Raw genomic sequence first — 19,199 nt, forward strand, 5'->3', positions numbered from 1 at the left:
GCCAATGACGTCAATGCATGGCTGATTTTCTCCTAGCAACCAAAGATGCTCTGCAGCCCAGCAGCCTGCTTCTTAGCATCCAATGAAGTTGGCTCACCAGGTGGCCAATCCAATAGAGCCCATCACTGCTTGAAGTTATAGGGCTGGAACAGGTGAGCTGACACACACCACCTGCTTACCCAGTGGTGTGTTATTTGTTCCAGGGAGGCACCTGGTGCACAACACCTGTGGTGTCGGTCACTGCTAGTTAATAAATTTGTCCCCTTGCTAGATTGGACAGCAGTGAAGGGGATAAGCTTGCTGATGACTACAGGCTACATGCACTTTGTTGCCTGGGGGGCAGGAGCAACAAATAAAATATTTGGTGAGGCTTATTTAAGAGATGACCCAACCAATGAAAGACCCACACTTCACTTGCTTAGTCTTGTTGTGCCTATAGGTAGCATCTGTATCCATTTTGTAATTTTGATTTCTCTTGTTGTATAAAGGCTATCATGTGTAGGATGAATGAGGAAACTCAGAAGCCCACTGTATTAAACTTGAGTAGAGAACATAATCCCACTCAGTATGAAGAACGGATGAGGATACAAAAAGCAGGGGGAAATGTGAGGTGAGCTGCACTATTGGTATAACCAACAGTTTACATTGCTAAGTATGAACACTGGACAACCTCCCTTGTTATTACAAAAGTGTAAAGTAAGTAATGATTAAACTGGCAGATTGTATCTGACACCTCTTAAGTGTTACTTAATAGTGTTTGTCTTAAATCATCCCATCACATCTCTCTTCTGGGTGGAGGAGCCCCTGCCTTTGGGGTGTGTACAGTGTTCTGCAGAATAAGCAATTTCTGTGAAATGCCAGTCAGTTATCAGTCTAAGCCACACTACACTTTCTGCCTTGCCCGAGGGTCAAATTTGCAGAAAAAATGTCACCAACATATGGAGAGCAAGATGCCTCCCTGCTGCAATCACTTTCACAGAAGACTCCACACTATCTTACTCTGCCTTATGGAACCTCACAATGCACGAACACAACTTTTTTTTTTTTTTTTTTTTTTTTTGTTACCTCATGCCTACAAATACAAAAAACTATTTTCATCAGAATCTTACTTGGCTTTAAAAGACAAATTGAGAGCATTGGTGCCAAATCACTACTTCACTAATTTAAAGTGGAACTTAACCTAAAACGGGAAGTCCTGTTCATCCTCCTCCTTCTCTGCCTTCTTTGTTTTTATTTTTCTTGGAGCAGGTACCTACTTCTGACACTTACCTGCTTCCACTTCAGCTTTTCTCATCTAGACGAAACTACACACAGTTACATTTTGCACCCCTCCAGATACAACCTCCTGGGACACAAGTTATGTTTCAGAAGACTGCTGGATCAGTCTGCGAGCGCAGTGCGTCTCGCGCATGCACATTGGGGAGTTGGTTGTGAAACGGCAAGAAGTCACAGCCAGCTTCCCACAGCTGAAGAGCCAGCCGTGTTGGACTCCTGGACTGGTAAGTGTTTGTGTATTAAAAGTCAGCAGCTACAAATATTGTAGTTGCTGATTTTTAATATACATGTTCTTCTTTAAGATGGCATGATTTATTTATAAGCGTGGAGATAATAAGCACTCATTTCTTTACATCACACATCATCCTGAAGGTTGTAAAATACATTTTTAGCAGACCAGTCAGTCATTTGCTATTATTTGTTCTAGTGCTCTCAAATCATATCCCTATTTATTTATTTATTTATTTATTTGTTTGTTTTTGTTTTTTAATCTTGTGAACTGTCAGAGATGGCAGAATTTTGGGTGTATTGGAGGTTTCTCGCTCACTCGGAGATGGACAGTTCAAACGATGTGGCGTCATCAACATCCCAGATGTGAAAAGGTGTCCTCTGACTGACAATGACAGGTAAATAAAGACATCCTAATGTAAGGTATAACTCGACACCTACTACCTTTTACCAGCTGTCTACAGGATTTATTCAATTTTCCATCATAAAGAGTACAGCAAAAGGAGTGAGGGATCTCTTTGCTTGGGCTCTCATAGTGATTGGTAGGGAAGAGCATCATATAGGGAGTCAGGTGAGAAGATCTTTAAATATGAGGAGCCATTTCAAACAACTTGACCATTTGTAATCTTGCAAAACTGAAAGGATTTTGTTTCAGAGTTGCATATTAGGTCAACAAAATAACATTTTTGATTTGTTTTTGTGAACAAATGTAGATCACACTCAGTCTTTGCGCTAATATAGGCCTTTTTATGCCTCTTATAACTTATCAAGCGGGTGCATAAGAATTATCAGACACAGATTGTCATAGCACATATCACGGCCTAGACAATAATATAGTTTTGAGATCTGCATGCAAATAGAGAATATTACTTTGTGTGTGCACTGCTGGAGGACCTAAGGGCTTTGTTCACATGTGTGTTGATTATGAAAAACAAAGCAATACTCATTAATGCTTCTATAGCTGTTATAATGTACATGTTCATGATGTGTTTATGAAGCATTGAAAATGCTTCAAGAATGCTTGATAAATAGCCATGGAAGCTTTATTTTTCTAGTAGGCGGTGCTTAAAGGGGAATGTAGAGAAATTGATCTACTTCCAGGCATTGCTAGGGTGTGGTGTGATAGCAGACATTTTTTGAATTCTCTGTAAGATGGATTTGAATATTTTGATATCTCATTGACACTTGGCTTTGTCCAAGTGTCAAAGAGATTATACTAAAAGTTTTGCCACTGACCATATTGCTGAATGCCTCTGCTCCTACCTGACACTGTCAGTATTGCTGGTTGGTTAAAGCTTTTGCCTGCACACAGAAGCAAATAGTGTTACCACATGGCTAGTCTGTACAAACAGGAAGTGGCTGAAGCTGCTCTGTCCAGTTCTCTATTATCTGCCCTGTAGAAGTTACAAATGTAACAAAGTAATGTTTGTTTTTCAGGTTTGTTTTGCTGGCCTGTGATGGTCTTTTTAAAGCTTTCTCAGCAGAAGAAGCTGTAAACTTCATCTTAAGCCAAGTGCAGGTAAATATTCACAGCCTGTGAAATATGATTTTCAGCTCTGTCACCTTGCTGACTTTCCTTCTGTATTTGTCTTCACAGGATGAAAGTGCCCAGGCAGAAGAGGATCCTGGAGACATGGATACGCGCTATGAATCTGCCTGCCATCGCCTTGCTAATGAAGCAGTGCGGCGAGGTGCTGCCGACAATGTAACCATACTCATTGTACAGATTCAACATTGATACCCAAAGTATGGGTAGCTGAGCGTTACAGAGAAATTAATTATTAATGCAACACATCTACATCTTCCACTGCACCATAACTATATCAGTCTGTTGTACAGCTAAGATGTTATGAAGTACAGTGCTGTAACCTTTTTAGAGATTGCCAAACGAGTACTGGAGAACTTTTTTTTGTTGCGTTTTTTACGTTCAGATCAGGACATGCTTGGTTTGAAAGCCTGTGATATATGCTTTTATGCAGGTAGAGGATATGGAAGGAAATGTTTGTGGTTTGGATGTGTGACTGATGAATTTATGCCATTATTTCAGTAAAAAAAAAAAGTTTCAATTTTTTTTTTTTTTGTAAGTTCTTCGCAGTATTGCATTGCTCTAATAGATAACCTTTCCCTGGAGAACATTTATGAAGCTTGTACATGATGAAACTGGGCTGGGCAGGGCAATTCTGGTACTTTCTGCAAGATTTTGGCTACTCAGCATTCCTCGGGATCTTGCCAGAATTGTGATGTCATCACCATCCTCTAAGCCAGGAATCTCCAAACAACGGCCCTCCAGCTGTTGCGGAACTACATGTCCCATGAGGCATTGTAAAACTCTTGACATTCACAGACTTGACTAGGCATGATGGGAATTGTAGTTCCTGAACAACTGGAGGGCAATAGTTTGGAGACCCATGCTCCAAGCACAGCTGGCGAAAGCCTGATAAAGGGGAAAGAAGTTTACCTAATTCCCCTTTTAATGTAGTGTTTCAGGAAGGGAAATGTGTGCTACATTAATTAGGGGACCTTACTGTTTAGGTGCAAGGTCAACTTATGCAAACAGGAGTTTAACTGCCATGAGAATATGAAAGTTTGATCTATACCTCACCACACAAAAACTAGTGTGCATGTTATAAATCCTAATTATAAAACAAATATATGCAACATGCAAAGTGTCCACTTATTCCTAGATCAGCACCATATATTAAATGATAACGAAAAGTAATTTTGCGCTTACTAGTTTTAAGTTTCTTATGCATTTAGATATTAATTTTTGCATACCCTTTGCAGTCGAACTTGTGATCTCATTATTATATAATAGATTTTATGATATCCCTTAACAGGTTGGCAAGCATACATAGTGTATTCTGCTTCCGTGTTTAATTGAAGCAATGTTTGGTTTTGTTTTGCAATTTATTGACAGCAGGCACACTGCTAAGTAATTTAATTTATTTATTGTAGACAGAATAGGACAGTTCAGGCTGGTGATACCATAAATAGATATATGCACAGTAACTGTAGTTTAAGAAAATATATCAGTCTTTTAGGAAGGAAAAGGCAAATTCTCTGCTTCGCCTGTACAAAAGTGCTGCTACTGCCATTGCAGTATTAACTCCAGTTCCTGGGATCTTTCTGTAGATCATTGTCCAAGGAGAACTCCGCTGAAGTCTGAGCCCTTTAGGAGTGTGATCCAAGAGTCCATCTTATTATCAAGGAAAAGTGACACATACTGTCCTGCCTGGAAAGAAAAGAAAACGTATTTTTCATGCAAAATGTCTGCTAGTTCCAAAAGACATAGATCTTCATTGTGCTATGATCTCACCATATTTGTGGGTAGCTTCAGAGATTAGAGCATGATAAGGTTACATTTTGTTGTCTGTAAAGAAGAGAATGCCCGGATTCACTGGTCCTAAAAATTGCATCCCAATCTTTATGTAAACGAGTCAATCGGCTAACTGATTATTGCTTTTACACATAATCGGCATAATTAGCAGTACCTTCACAACATCACTGTGCACTAGGAGATTAACAAGACAGGATGGAGGCTGATCCCGCAATCCCTTTTCTATACATGTATACATTCAGCATGGGACTTCCTCCATTGTCAACTCAGTATGACAATTTGCCATGTATCTTGTTTATTCAGATTTCTTTTAAAGATTGGGCCAACATTCATAGTGGAGTGCAGATAGAAATGTAAAATAATCCAGTATATGGCAAGCTTTAGGAACGGCTGCTATCGTAAAATGTAACACATGCAGCCATACTGCTGCTTAACCAAAATAAAATAAATATATATAAAAAATTAATCCTCCAGCTCACTTATATAGTAAACATTTTTTTTTTCTGCAGAGCCACAAAGCAAGCCTTATTCATTGTATTGTCATATGACTTGTTACAGGATTCTTCTATAACCCTAGAGTGTTCTCATGCAGATACACTCCATAAGTTTTATAGGCAATCGGCTTTTTGCTTACACAGCCTGTAGCTCATACCCAGAACTAGCGATCTAACGGTGCGCAGGGAATTGTTTGAAGTTCCAGAAAGGTAAGTGCCAGTGTATCTGCTGGTGAGCTTAGTGCTTCTTTAGTTTAGCATTCTGTGTAAAAGTTGTCGAGTATAGGAGGGACAATGAAAAAGATCAGTTGACAGATATGTATTATTCACAACAAACACAGTCAGTTAATTCTGCCTTGGTACTGAGTAATATGAGGTATGCATCATATACCAAATTGAACACAATCCTACCTTTTTCAATTTGAGTCAAAATGCCTTTTTAAATTAGCAACATACTGAAAGTAGTATAAAAACAAGTGTTTTTTTTTTACCTGTATATGTAGAACTCCATTCAAAGTTATTGTGGCTGTGACTTCATTGGCTGTATAGCTGAGGATATGTTCCAGGGACCTAGAAAAATTACATTGTGTTACCACTGAGTATTCCAAGGTATGTTTACTATTCAAACCGATTACACAGGATTTCAAGCAACTTTACCAATCTGTTACCTCCTGTATTTTCTTTACCTGTGCTTTGACAGGGCCACTATAAACAAATCTGTTTTGCATTCAGCTTGTCTACATCCTGCAAAGTAATTGCAGACAATGACTGGCTGCGAACTTGTACAAATTTGCAATCCTCAGTGAAATCAACCTTTATGAATGTGGCAGTATAGACATTCACTCAAACAAGCATATGACAGGAGCTAACAAGCAGATGCAGACCAACTAAATGTAATCAGATCAGTGCTTACCTTGGCCTAGGCCTGTCATCCCAACTTTCACTGGGTTAAATAACAGCATGTAAAATGCTTTAAATCAGTTGTGAAAGTTCAATTCACTAAGAATTTACCCCTAAATACCGAATGCAGTATTTGTTAGATTTAGCAGTAATTATTGCATTATTTATTGCGGCAATTACTTGCATTGAGCTGGTTGCTAAGGAGCGGACAGGGATTTGTCAAAAAATAAGCCTGGGGGTCGGGGGACCCCCAGGCTGTTCTTTGACAAATAGCTGGTCGCTAGGCAGTGGACCGGAAAGCTGGTCACCGCGTCCTTAACAACCCATGACTCATAAGCTGTCAGCGGGCTTCCCTGCTAACAGCAGATTGTAAAAAAAAAAAAGCGCCAATTAAAAAGATCCTGCTCCCCATTTGTGAATGAGTATGGGGTGCATAGTACCCCTACACATTCCCCAAAAAAAGAAAAACCCAGAGACAGTTTTTGACAAATCCTTCATTAAAAATTCTCCACCAATGTAAATCCATCGTCAATCACGTTGCCCGCCGGAACCCAAAAAACAAACAAAAAAGAGCTCCACTCCCAAGCACGGCTTGCAACCGAATGCCTCCTTTGCTGTTTGACAGTTCTTATATAGGCAAGGGTGGGGCCACCCTTGCTGTCGTGGATGGAACTTTTTATATGGCCACCTAAGTCGTGGGACTTGTGTGTGGCTCCAATGCAGTCATTAGACCACCATTATTTCAAGGCTGATATAACCTATTGGTAGTCACTTGATTTCACATGGTGATATATGTCTGTTATTGACCTCCGTAGTTTTTTTCTTCTGTATGTTTTTCGGGTCCTGGCAGTGCGGCGGGCGTCCTGATTGACGAGGGCTTTACATCGGGGGACACTTTTTTTTAAAAAAAAATTTTAATAAAGGATTTCTCAATAGCTGTATCTGGGTTTTTCATACTACTTGACCCTTATTTGGTGACTGGGTATGGGGTACATATTACCCCATAGTCATTCACATGGGGGGGCAGGGTTCCAATAAGCCCCCTGCCCGCAGACCCCTACAACCACTGGCCACAGTTGAGACCCTTGTCCCCATCAACATGGACACAAGTTGCTTTGGGGTGTTGAGGGCATGTGGCCTGGTATAGTTAAGAAGAGAGGAGGGCACTTACCAGACACCCAGGCTGTTTTTTGACAAATACCGCATGTGATACCGCCAGCTAAACACTGGTGGTAATTATGTGTTTTCTCTTTGGTTCATTGATGGACACAGCTCCTGATCTTCTTAACCATTGGGTTATACAGCCCCCTGCAGGAGTAGGACACTAGGCAGAAAAAAAAGCTTGACTACTATGGGCGTATACTCCCACTTAGCTATATGTTCTCAGTTTTTTTTTTTTTTTCTGCCTAATCAGGAGTGAAGACCTAGTTCTTTGCTGGGATCTTTGGTCCTGGCAATTTTTCTCCAGTCATCTGTCCAGGACAGCATAGGAAAGACAGGCTCTACCTCTGGAGACAGCGAACACAAAAAATCAGGTGAATAAAGGGCAATCACCATCCCTCTTCCCCAGTCTTTAGTGTTTCCTCCACTAGAGGAGGAGCCGGTGTGGAGCTCTGGAGCTGGTACCTGGTATCGGCAAAGTGAGGCCCCCGGCGAGGCTGACGAAGCTGGTGGTCCTGCTCTGGCACTAGCGCAACGGCGCAATGATACAGGAGGAGGAGGGACCCATGGGGTCATCAGTAACAAGTGGCAGTGGCGCCGGCCCAGCTCAGGTAGGCAGTCACAGCAGTGGACTACCCTTTAGGGCTGGGTGAGAGGGAGTGAGAGAGGAGCCAATCAGGTAGCCGGTTGGTTTTTTTTCCTTTTTTTTTTTTTCTTGCCCGCTCTCCCTCGGGAGGCTGGATCCAGGCTAAAGAACCATGGAATCCTGCACCTTTTCACTGGCAGTGAGGGTGTTGGTGACAGTGCACTTTTTTTCTAGTAAGGTGTCAGTTTTTTTTTTCTCTTTCCCTTCTCTCTTGTTTCAGGCTCTGCCCAAAGAAACGTAGAAATCGGAGAGGAGAAAAAGATGTCCAGCCTGTGCATCTGAATTTTTAAGGAGGGCTGGAACAAACCGCTCTGCAAACCTTGTATAGACAAGTTAGTTTATAAAGAGGCAACGGGGGCATGTAAGGACTTAATTGCCGGAGTTAAAAAAAGAGATGAAGGCAATTGGGTCTATGTTGTCATACATTGAGCCCTCCAAACAGCCAGTGGAAGTACCCTTCGATTCAGCCACAGAGGAGGGTAGGGAAACGGGGGAGGAGGATTTGGATTCCCTGGAGGAGCTGTGTGAAGCAGCTTTTTCCAGGGATGTCCTTGAGCTTGGGACAAAATCGCCTATCGCCTAGATACAAGCTTTCACTTGAAGAAGTGGAGGCCTTGCTAGGAGTGATATATGAAACTCTGGATATCAAAGAGGAACAGGTTCCTTGTCCCTGCATGACCAAATGTACCAAATTCTGAAGGAAGGTCAAACTAGGGTTTTCCCGGTACATAGCGCCATATCAGACTCTATCAAGAAAGAGGAGTTGGAGCCTGAGAAAAAGCTGTTTTTTCTAAAAAAGTTTGAAAAGGAGGTTTCCCTTTAATAAAGATCCCTCCTGCATTTGGAATAAAGTTCCGAAGTTGGAAGCAGCATTCTTGCAATGTGCCAAAGCTACTGATCTCGCTTTTGAGGACATGGGGGTCCTTAGGGAGCCCATAGACAAAAGAATGGAAGTTTTATTAAATAGGTCATGGGAAGTAGTCATGGCTAATCTAAAACCTGCAATGGTTACAACAGTGGTGGCCTGTAATTTGGAAGTCTGGTTGGACCAACGTCAAGCCCATTTTTTGGACCGAACAGCGGATAAAAAGAAAGCTTTCCCAACGAAAGCTAAAAAGGTTCCGCAAAGGCGTTTTTTTTTTTTTTTTTTTTTTGTTCGCCCCCAAAAGCCGCAGGGGCAGACTTCTAAAGTACCAACCACTAAGAAACAGCGGGGGAGGGGAAAACAGAAGGGGGGAACCTTCTTTTTTTCCTCTCCTAAAAAAACAAAAACAAAGGTACTGGCGGAGGCACTGGCCTCCCTGAGACTAAAAGGGATCTCAGTCATCCCATATTTAGACGACCTTTTATTTTTCGCCCACTCATTGCCCCAATTACAGAAGGACCTGCGGGTGGCCATTCTTTTTCTAGAGGTCAGAGCCTCCCCCTTATGTTTCCCGAGAGGGAGGATCAGCTGGCTCAGGAGCCGGTCCAGTTACCAAAAGTTCATAGTCTGAAATTGTCAGCTTAGTATCTGAGGAAAGTCTCTTGAAATCGAAAGGGCTTTCAGCCAGAGTTGTGCTCACAATTCTATCTAGTAGGAAGAAAGTAACCCAACAATTTAAAGTGATGAATTTTTTTGTTCTTGGACACCAGAAAGCGGACGGCAGGTGTCCCAGCCATCTTAGAGTTTTTGCAGGAAGGAGCGGACAAAGGGCTGGCTATTAGTACATTAAAAGTCCAAGTGGATGCCTTGTTGGTGTTTCTCGAGCAATCCCTGGCACTGGAACCCTTGGTGGGCAGGTTCTTTAGGCGTTGGCCAGAATTAGACCAGTTCAGTTTTAAAATCCTACCTAAATGGTATTTGGCAATATTATTACAAGGTTGGATAAAGCTTTCACAGGGGGAAGTCCTGTCCTTGAAGTTGGTTACTCTCAAGACGGTCTTCTTGTTTGCGATTTCTACAGCCAGACGCATTAGCGCACTGCAGGCACTTTCAATTAAGGGACCATTTCTGCAAATGTTTGAGAACAGACTGGTACTGCGTACAGATCCGGGATTCTTGCGTAAAGTGGCCTCTAGGTTCCACAGGGCCCAAGAGATTGTTTTACCTTCCTTCTGTGCGTCTCCAGCTAATCCTAAAGAAACTGAATTCCACCTTCTGGATGTGAAAGCTTTTGTCTTGCGCAATTTAGAATTGTCCGAAGGCATTAGAAAATCAAATGCTCTGTTTTTATTCCACATTCTGGTAAAAAATTGGGGCATCAAGCCTCAAAGAACACAATTGCTCGGTGGATAAAACAGGCAGTCGTGAAGACCTATAAAATCCTAAAAAAAGGAATGCGCTTTTTCCCTGTTGGCTCACTCCACGCGGGCATTATCCACTTCTTGGGCAATGAGTGGGCGAAAAAGTGAGCTGGTGGGACACCAAAACAAATTTGCCGAGCAGCAAAATGGTTGCTGGTACTCGATTTTAATTAAACATTACAGAGTGGACCTCTCAGCGCAAGATCAAGCATTTCGGAGAATGGTCCTGCAGGCGGTAGTCCCACAACCTACCCCCCCTTAATCTGGTAAGTTCTCATTGATCCTCTCCTATGCTGTCCTGGACAGACGACTGGAGAAAAATCAGAGTTAGACTTAGCGGTAACTCGGTTTCTAGGAGTCGTCCAGTACAGCAGGGTTTTCCTCCCTATATGCTGTTGTTTCCTTGGGCTAGTATTTTTTTCTTGTTTCAGAAACTGTTTCCGAGGGAGTTCTCGGGTAAGAAGACTGAGGAAGAGGGATGGGGACTGCCCTTTATTCACCTGATTGTTTGTGTTTTCTGTCTCTGGAGGTGGCGCCTGTCTCTCCTATGCTGTCCTGGACGACTCCTAGAAACCGAGTTACCAGTAAGTCGAACTCAATTTTTTTCCTTTTCTAGTTGGATTTTTTTCTCTTTTTCCTGTGAGAATCTACAATCAACTGCTGGACTGGGCGACGGGCTGGTTATTTTAAAAAATCCAGTGGTCACCCTAGTCTGGCCAGTGAGCAGGCGCAAACCTAAGCTCCGCGCTGGGTCGGCTGCAGCAGGCCCCATCCTGGACCAGGGCGGCTAGCGAGTCGATGACCTTGATCCTCCTTACCATATGGAAATAGGATCACAAGAGACTTGGATGGTCTCCTTGACCAGAATGTTGTGTCCCAACGATCCTTTAGTCCCCCCTCCTCAGGGTAAGTCAGAGCTCCAAGCATGGTTTGCAGGAGACAAAAACGGAGGGCAGACTCCTCATCGTGTAAGATTGTAAGGTAGCCTTTATTTTTAAAATCTCAAAGTAGGCTGAAAACATATAATATTAAAAAATATTCTCCTGTGCGGGTTCCCGCAGGAGACCATCCAAGGCTCTTGTGATCCTAATGCCATATGGCAAACAGGCTCAACGTCATCTGGTGAGTGGATATTTTTTACACTCATTGATACACAGGGTGTCACCTTCCTTTTCAATATATCATTGCAGGAAGATTGAGCTGCTACCTTTAAAGGATATGAAAGACTTTCTTCTTCATATACTTGGACTATTGTCACTGGACATTTATGTGCACTGAGCACAGACACATAATTCATACTTTTTATCGAGACGACCACGACGATACGATATCGCGATATCTTCGATATCGTTACATCCCTAGTGGATACAAAGGTTTATTGTGCACATTATATGAGCAAGCGCTGTTGTCTGCTTAGAGTGTTATACTTTGGTGGTTCCTTTATTATCGTTTAACCATTTGGTTTACAACAGCAGCGGCTCACTCTATTATATTTCATTCAAATGTATTCACTGTTTTGCTATTGGCACGAGAGTGTGTGAACTCTGACTGCCTTCCTCCTTCAAGCAATCGCCTAGTTGGGATTACCCTGGGTGACCTCTTTTAAGAGTCTCACAGGGGGGAAGGGTACTTTTCTTCCACAAGAATGAAAACAGCTCTTTGTAGCAGACGTAGTCTGGCTTTCTCGGTTCACAAGAAGTCCTCCTAGGGAGGTTACAAGCGGCCCTGACCTGGCACGCCGAGAGCGGGATTTTTTTCTAGACTTGCAGACAAGGCATCTTCAGTTTGAAGGTGTGCCCTGGGTGGGGAGATGTTTTCACTGGTGTCCGGGCCCGTGGGCCTCCTTGGTGATCAACCAGTGGGTTCCAAGTAGTGATACGGTCTGGTTCCAAGTTGGAGTTTCGTTCTTGCCCTCCGAAAAGATTCATTCCTTCCAATGTGTGTCCCAGACCGCTTGCATGCTCTCCTTGGGGCGGTGCATGGCCTGTTATTTTTTTCAGGCATCGGATTCGTTTTAAGGCTTTTATTCAAGCCTGTTCACGGTCCCTGAGAAGGAGGACTAGGTTTGTCCAATCTGGACCTTATGGCTTTGAGCTGCTTTATGCGGGTACAAAAGTTCAGAATAGAGTCAATTTGCAAGGATGCTTCCCTGCACATTCCGATGTGTGCCCGACTCCATCGGTTCTTCCGTTTTGCTGAGGGAGTGGAGTATTACCAGTCATGGCGTTGCCCTTGGGTCTCGTCTCCGCCCCTGGGTCTTCACAAAGTGTTGGCCCTGGTGCTCGCATTATCTCAGCGGGGGATCGTCGTACTGGGCTACTTGAACGACCTTCTTCTGAGAGCAGAGTCCCCTCCTGCTCTGGTGGACAACTTTGAGATCACTATCCGAATTCTGAGGGAGTTTGGCTGCATTCTGAATTTTCAGAAGTCTGCTTTGGTTCCTTCCACAAAACTGGACTATCTGGGTCTGACTCTGGCTTTAGCCAGAGTGCTCCTTCTTCTGGCCATGCTCCAGAAATTGCGGGCTGAGATTCATCTTCTGTTGTCCAGCAGACGGTCATCCCTCCAGACTTGCATGTGGGTGCTGGGCCTGATGGTGCCTACCTTCAAAGCGGTTCCATTTGCGCCATTTCACACGAGGTCCTTACAAGGGAGATTCTGGGCAAATGGCACAACAATCTACAGTCTCTGAACAATCTGATCCGACCGAACCGAGGAACGAGCGGGTCCCTGATCTGGTGGCTTCGTTCTCCGGCGCTCTGATAGGGCAAATCCTTTCTTCCCTTGTATTGGACAGTCGTCACCACCGTCTGGAGGTACCGGCTTTCTACGCTAGTAACAGCCCATACTTTCCAGGGGTGGAAACCTGGTAGGCGGATTACCTTAGTCTACAGGTGTTGGACTGGGGGAATGGTCACTTCATCCGGAGGTGTTTCATCAGTTGTGTCTCTGGTGGAGCATTCCCAAGGTAGATCTGTTGGCCTATTGGCTCAGCAGGAATGTGCAGAGGTTTGTGGCATGATCACGGGATCTTCTGGCGGATGCCACAGACACGCTGGTGTCAGTATCGTCTGATTTGCGCTTTCCCTCCTCTCAAGCTTTTACCAAGACTTCTACGCAGGATTGAGGCAGAACAAATTCCGGTCATCTTAGTGGCCCTGGACTGGCCTCGCCAGGCCTGGTACGCAGATCTGGTGTGGCTGGTCCCCAATAATCCTTGAAAGCCTCCTCTCAGGGAGGATCTTCTGTCCCAAGGCCAAGTCTTCCATCCTGTCTTACAGTTGCTGGCTTTGACGGCTTGGCTGTTGGAACGCCAGGTGCTGTAGGATATAGGATTGTCTGAATCTACTTCTAGGAAGATCTACCATCGTACGTGGAAGACGTACATTGTGTGGTGTGAGTCTCTTGGGGTTCATCCACGCTCTTTTCCGGCAGCTCAGATTTTGACCCTCCACCAACAGGGGAGTTGAGCAATGCCTGGCCTTGAGTACCATAAAGAAACAGGTTCCGGCCTTGGCGGTTTTCTTTCAATGACCATTAGCCACCCATTCCTTGGTCTGTACCTTTATCCAGGGAGTTCGACACTTAGGTTCCTCCAGTGTGGTCTCCATTGCCGCCTTGGGACCTCATTTTGGTACTGTCAATCCTCCAGAAACCTCCTTTTGAAAGTCTTAGGCCTCCTGCTTACGTTGCCCCAGAAGGTGGCCCTTTTTGGGTGATAATCACTTCTGCGTGCAGGGTTGTTGGAGCTGACGGGGTTGTCTTGTCTTGTCCACCCTACTTGGTTCACAGAGATAAGGTGGTTCTTCGCCCTTGTCCGTCATTCCTTCCAAAGAAGACATGTTGCCTTCCCTGTGTCCCAGGCCAAAACATCCTAGGGAAATTGCCTTGCATTTCCCTGGATGTGGTTTGGGCAATTTGGGTGTACCTGGCAGCTACAGAGTCTTTTAGGAACTCGAGACTCACTGTTTGTGCTAACGGCTGGGCCAAGGAAAGGGTTGTCTGCTTCCTCTGCGACCATTCCAGATGGATCAGACAGATGATGATTCAGGCCTATTCCGTCAAGGGTTAGGTTCCTCCTTTTCTCTGTCAAGGCGCACTCTACTCAGGCGCACAGTGCCTCCTGGGCTTTCCATCATCAGGTGTCAGTGACGCAGGTTTGCAAGGCGGCCACCTGGTCATCTGTGCACAGTTTCACTAAATTTTATAAAGTGGATGTGTTGGCATCTGCGGATGCTTCTTTTGGTCGCAAGGTTTTGCAGGCTGCTGTTTAGAGGAGCTGGTCCTCTTTGAGGGTGTATTGTTTGTTTATTTGTTTTTTCAGGTGAGCTCCAGTTGTTTCTGGTTCAGCTCCATGTTACCTGGCTGGCTATGGTTAATCTTTGGGAACTTTTTCTGCTGTTCCCACCCTCGTGTTTACCACTGCTTTGAGATGCCCCAATGGTTAGGAAGATCAGGAGCTGTGTCCGTCAATGAACGAAAGAGAAAATGGGATTTTTGTCTTACCGTAAAATCCATTTCTCTGATGTTCATCGACGGACACATCACTTGTACCTCTGTGGAGTTGGATTTCTTCTGACACTGCTTGTAACAAAACAGTGCCTATAGCTGAGAGTGGGAGTATACCCCCTTGGGACTGCCCATAGGTGTTGTCAAGCTTTTTTTTTTTCCAATGGTTAAGATCAAGAGCTGTGTCCGTCAATGAATATCAGAGAAATGATTTTACGGTAAGACAAAAATCCAATTTTTAATGCTCTGGTCCGTTTTGTGAATTGGACTTAAGAGCTTTTTATGCTGTATTTACCGGCACATTTTTTTTTTCCGTTACCTCATAATCATTTATTATTTTTTGCGAATTGGACTTAGTTTACCGCATGCGATCATTTATGAAAATTAGTAACATGATACCCTTCTTGCATGAGGTAAACGTTAGTGAATCAACCCCTCTATCTGCAAAATGACTTGCTTTTTATACATATATTAACAGTGTACAGTTTTTTTTTTTTTTATTCTTTCAGATGTCTAATGACTTTAGTGACAGACTTGGATTTGAATGTCTAGCTCGTCTCCTGCTCTAGATGAGTTTTGTGTATCATACAGCTGCTGCTTTTCTTTTTCTAGACTTCTGTTTTCTTAACCTTGCATTTTGAAATTTTTGCTGTCTGGACACCTCACTAGAGCCTAAAACTCAAGGCAGTCAGAAGTGTCTATCTTGCCTAATAGTAGTGGCACTTGCTTGGTATGCAGGGAGGAGAAAATCTAATGATAAATATTAGAGACGCTTAAGTAGATTAGGTGCTTTTAGATCAAGGCATTTATAGACTAGTTTTAATGTGTGTTCAGAAAATTTTCCATGAATGTCTAAACCTAACTATAATTACCTGAGATCTGTCTTTATATTTGTAGAATGCGCTCTACACCAAACATTTGGCTGAAGGTGGGTATGCCAGTACTGTATTCAAGTCACTGAGAGTTGTAACAGAGTAGATTTCTCTCTATGGATATAATGTGTTTCATGTGTTGGTGGAATGTGGCTGTTTTTGGCAATTATAACTAAAAAAAATAATAATAATTTAGAGAAAACATGCTATAATAGCTAAGCTCATTTGTAATCAAATGAGGTGGAAAGTGGCTGAAAAGAATTAGTTATTTTTGGAATGATGTGTATACTGTTTATTCACATAATGTACATGCATACACATAAATTGTGCATGTTTATATTTTGCTGCAGTTATTTGATTTTGGTAAAAAATGTAATCTCTTACAAATGACTTACAGGTTGTCTTGACACAGGGAAAGGATACAGAGCTGTATCCGCAGAAATCCTTGAAGACGTTCATTGGTGTATTTCTGAAAATCTATAAAACAAAAAATATATGAAAGTGTTTTAAAAAAAAAAATAATAATCTACACATCAATTCTTGTATATGGAGTTTGCCCCCCCCCCCCAAAAAAAAAATTCTAAATTATAACTTTAATATTAACAGGAGAGGGGTTTGTGTTTCTATTAATACAGTACTCTTTATTTTATAGGATTATAGGCAGCAGTGACAGGCTACCATTTCTGCAGAAGTATGGACAGTTTTCCTGAAGTAGCTTTACCGCTAGAAAAGTTGTGGGTATAATCTATTTCCTAGCCAATAACAAGCCTCCTTGGGAAGGAAATATGTCTGTTACCCATGGCAACCAAAAATTGCCATTATCCAAACATATGGATAGAGAGCAATCAAATCCTCCAAAGGCTTCCAACCCTATTGATATCTCTGTATTATGTTCCTGTGACAACATTCATATTGGCACTGTCAAACCTGTGTTTATATGAATTGAGGGCATTTCTAAACTCCTATACTGTAAAAGCATGTAATGATATTTCAGTGGTGCCATTCACCTGTTTAGGTGCAGTTACTTAAACTGCGTTTAGAAAAAAAAGAAAAATAATTCTGTGTGTACAGGATCTGATTAGACATTCTAAACGTGGCCTTAGAGGAAAAAAAAACCTCTAAATGTAAGAAAAAGTTAACTGAGGGTCATAAAAGCTATTTATACTTAGATGGTTACCTTATCTAAAGGCAGGAGGGCCAGTGTAAATAAAGCTTAATAATGCTAAATTCCAGCATGCTGGCAATGTTCTCTTTTCTTTTTTGTGAAGCATGGCTGCTTATGGTGCTTTACTGGTTTTCAGCCTCATTACATGCCATTCAGCCCTGAGCAGTCTGTGCTAACCTCCTAGATCAGCTGTATCAACAGTTCGCAAGAATAACCTATAATGACGCAGGAAAACTAATTTTTTACGTTGTACATATGACCTTCTCCTAACCTGATTGGAGTCATGTGATATAAAGCCTTTATTTACTTATCTGCCACCCTTCTTACAAATGGATGATTTGTGCCTATAAAATAGGAGGTCAGTTGGCCATGCAAGCTCCATCCAAGTGCCCTCTGCCATCTTTCATAGATGATGCTAAGCTGAGCACTTGTATTTATCCCTATAGAGTAGGAGGATAGCATAGATAGATGCTACCAATATCACATAGGGGGATCTCTTAGGGTGGCACCTGCCCAGAGCCTTTGACAGCTGCCTTACCCATAGTAAGGATTTTAACCGAAGCCAGCAATTTTAGGCAACCAGTCATCAATGATCTAGAACTATTTTAAAAGTAATGGGAATAAATAACACCCTTTCTGGTTGACTTCTTTAGTATTTAACTTTTCAGAACATACAGTGAGGCCCTTCTGTGCACTTTTGTATTCAGTTCAAATAACATTTTGTGAATCTGTTTTTACCATCTATTTAAAGCACAAAAATCACTAATTATTCACTCAACAACAACTATGCAGGGTGGGAGACTGATTAAATATAGACAAAATAGAGTGTTTAGGTTAGCCGTTGCAATAGGGCTGGAAATTCTAAAAGCCATTGTGAAATATTGCGGTCAAGACTTACTGACATGAAATGGAAATACCTACTTAAAGGATGTTCACCTTTTTAAAATAATTAAATAAATACACTTTTTCGCAGGTAAAAAAAATAATATTTTCTAAGGAGCCTGCAGAGCTTTGTACCTGTGGTCAGTCGCTTGCCGGTGCAATCTCAAGCTCTTTTTCTTTTTTTAAAGCCCGTGGTGTGTGAAACACACTCAAAAGACTTACACCCGGTGCATAAAAAAGTGCACACACGCAAACGTGGACACACAAAAAGTGCACAAGGCGTACACATGGCCCTCCTCCGAAGAGGAAGGGCCCTGACCCTGATCCCCCGGGGCGCGAAGCTCCTGACAGGGACTGAGGTACTCACTTAGGTCCACCCAGCCGAAACTGGGCAGACCCCATTCTTCAGGGGGACTGCCGAAACAGCCCACCCCAAGTACTAGGTAGGGCTCCCCCGAAGGGAGACCCCATGGGAGAGGGCGAACTAAGCCAAAAGGCCATATCCACCCCCTCCCAAGACTTACAGGGCAGGCCCGAGGACCTACGCCATCAAAGTCGTGCAAGTGCTCAACCAAAAAAAAAGGGACAAACGTGACACACGACAAAGAAAAACAGAGTGGGGAAAAGGGAAGTGGAGAAGTGCAGGGTAGTGCCAAAGTGCAAAACCTTGGCAGGCCCCCCGGCCAGGAATAAAAAATTCCTCTGGTGTTGGCCAAAAGGCCCACCCCAAGAGGCAGGTGCTTGAAAAAGTGTGATGGTGCAGTGACCAAGGTGCCACAAAAACTCAGGCGAGCTGCCCCTCACCAGTGAGATTGAGGCACCCCTGGGCTGCCACCCCAGGGGCACATACACCACGGGCTTTTTCAGTCTCAGCCCCCGGCCAGACCCAGTGTAGCCCTATCCCATCAGGAGGCATCAGAATTTTAGACAGCTTAGGGAGAACCTGCCTTCAACTGGGGACAAGCCTTTTGCAAGGCCAGATTCAACCCAGGAGGAAAGGTTCCCCCACCACCATCCGCCATTCCTTACCAATCACATCCAGGAGCAGTACTAACCGTGGTCGCCCGGCTTTCCCACTCCCTTCAAACTGACAGGGGCGGACCCATTCAAATCAGGAAGGCATTGGAACCGTCCGGCTTTCTCTGGTTTGGCCTACTCCGGTCCTCCAGTTACGCCCAGAGCGCCCCGGTATACTTCGGCCACCACCGATACTAACCTTCAGGCTCCATTCCAACACTGATAAGAACAGATACTACACTTGATCTTAGCCAAAAGGCCGAGAATCTCAAGCTCTTGCAGACTGTCAGCATAGGTGTCTGCCCATACCTTGTGCAGGCAGGCAGGAAGATCAATTGACTACAGGAGCGCTCACCAGCGCCCTCGCAGCTCATTGAGAACTATGCTGATCCTATTAATCATGTCTTGGCAAAACACCTGCTTGGTT

The 19,199-nt window shown here is 43.3% G+C and overlaps 2 protein-coding genes across 3 annotated transcripts in view; one reads left to right on the top strand and one right to left on the bottom strand.

The window, feature by feature from the left end:
* Positions 1 to 3,546, top strand: part of ILKAP (ILK associated serine/threonine phosphatase) — a 50,989-nt gene extending 47,443 nt beyond the window's left edge. For both annotated transcript variants that reach the window (XM_082251950.1, XM_082251951.1), the window contains 4 exons: positions 489 to 610; positions 1,782 to 1,901; positions 2,941 to 3,022; positions 3,101 to 3,546. In XM_082251950.1, coding sequence (XP_082108076.1) covers positions 489 to 610; positions 1,782 to 1,901; positions 2,941 to 3,022; positions 3,101 to 3,241 — 465 coding nt within the window. In that variant the 3' untranslated portion in view covers positions 3,242 to 3,546. The remainder of the gene's footprint in view (positions 1 to 488; positions 611 to 1,781; positions 1,902 to 2,940; positions 3,023 to 3,100) is intronic.
* Positions 3,547 to 4,436: 890 nt separating this feature from the next.
* ERFE (erythroferrone) overlaps positions 4,437 to 19,199 on the bottom strand; it is a 28,247-nt gene continuing 13,484 nt past the window's right edge. The window contains exons 6-8 of the mRNA XM_082251383.1: positions 16,104 to 16,185; positions 5,826 to 5,904; positions 4,437 to 4,735 (exon numbers count right to left, since the gene is read on the bottom strand). Of these exons, the coding sequence (XP_082107509.1) occupies positions 4,637 to 4,735; positions 5,826 to 5,904; positions 16,104 to 16,185 (260 nt within the window). The 3' untranslated portion in view covers positions 4,437 to 4,636. The remainder of the gene's footprint in view (positions 4,736 to 5,825; positions 5,905 to 16,103; positions 16,186 to 19,199) is intronic.

Source organism: Pelophylax lessonae (assembly GCF_965119305.1).
Source record: "Pelophylax lessonae genome assembly, chromosome: 3".
In the NCBI taxonomy this organism is placed as follows: domain Eukaryota; kingdom Metazoa; phylum Chordata; class Amphibia; order Anura; family Ranidae; genus Pelophylax; species Pelophylax lessonae.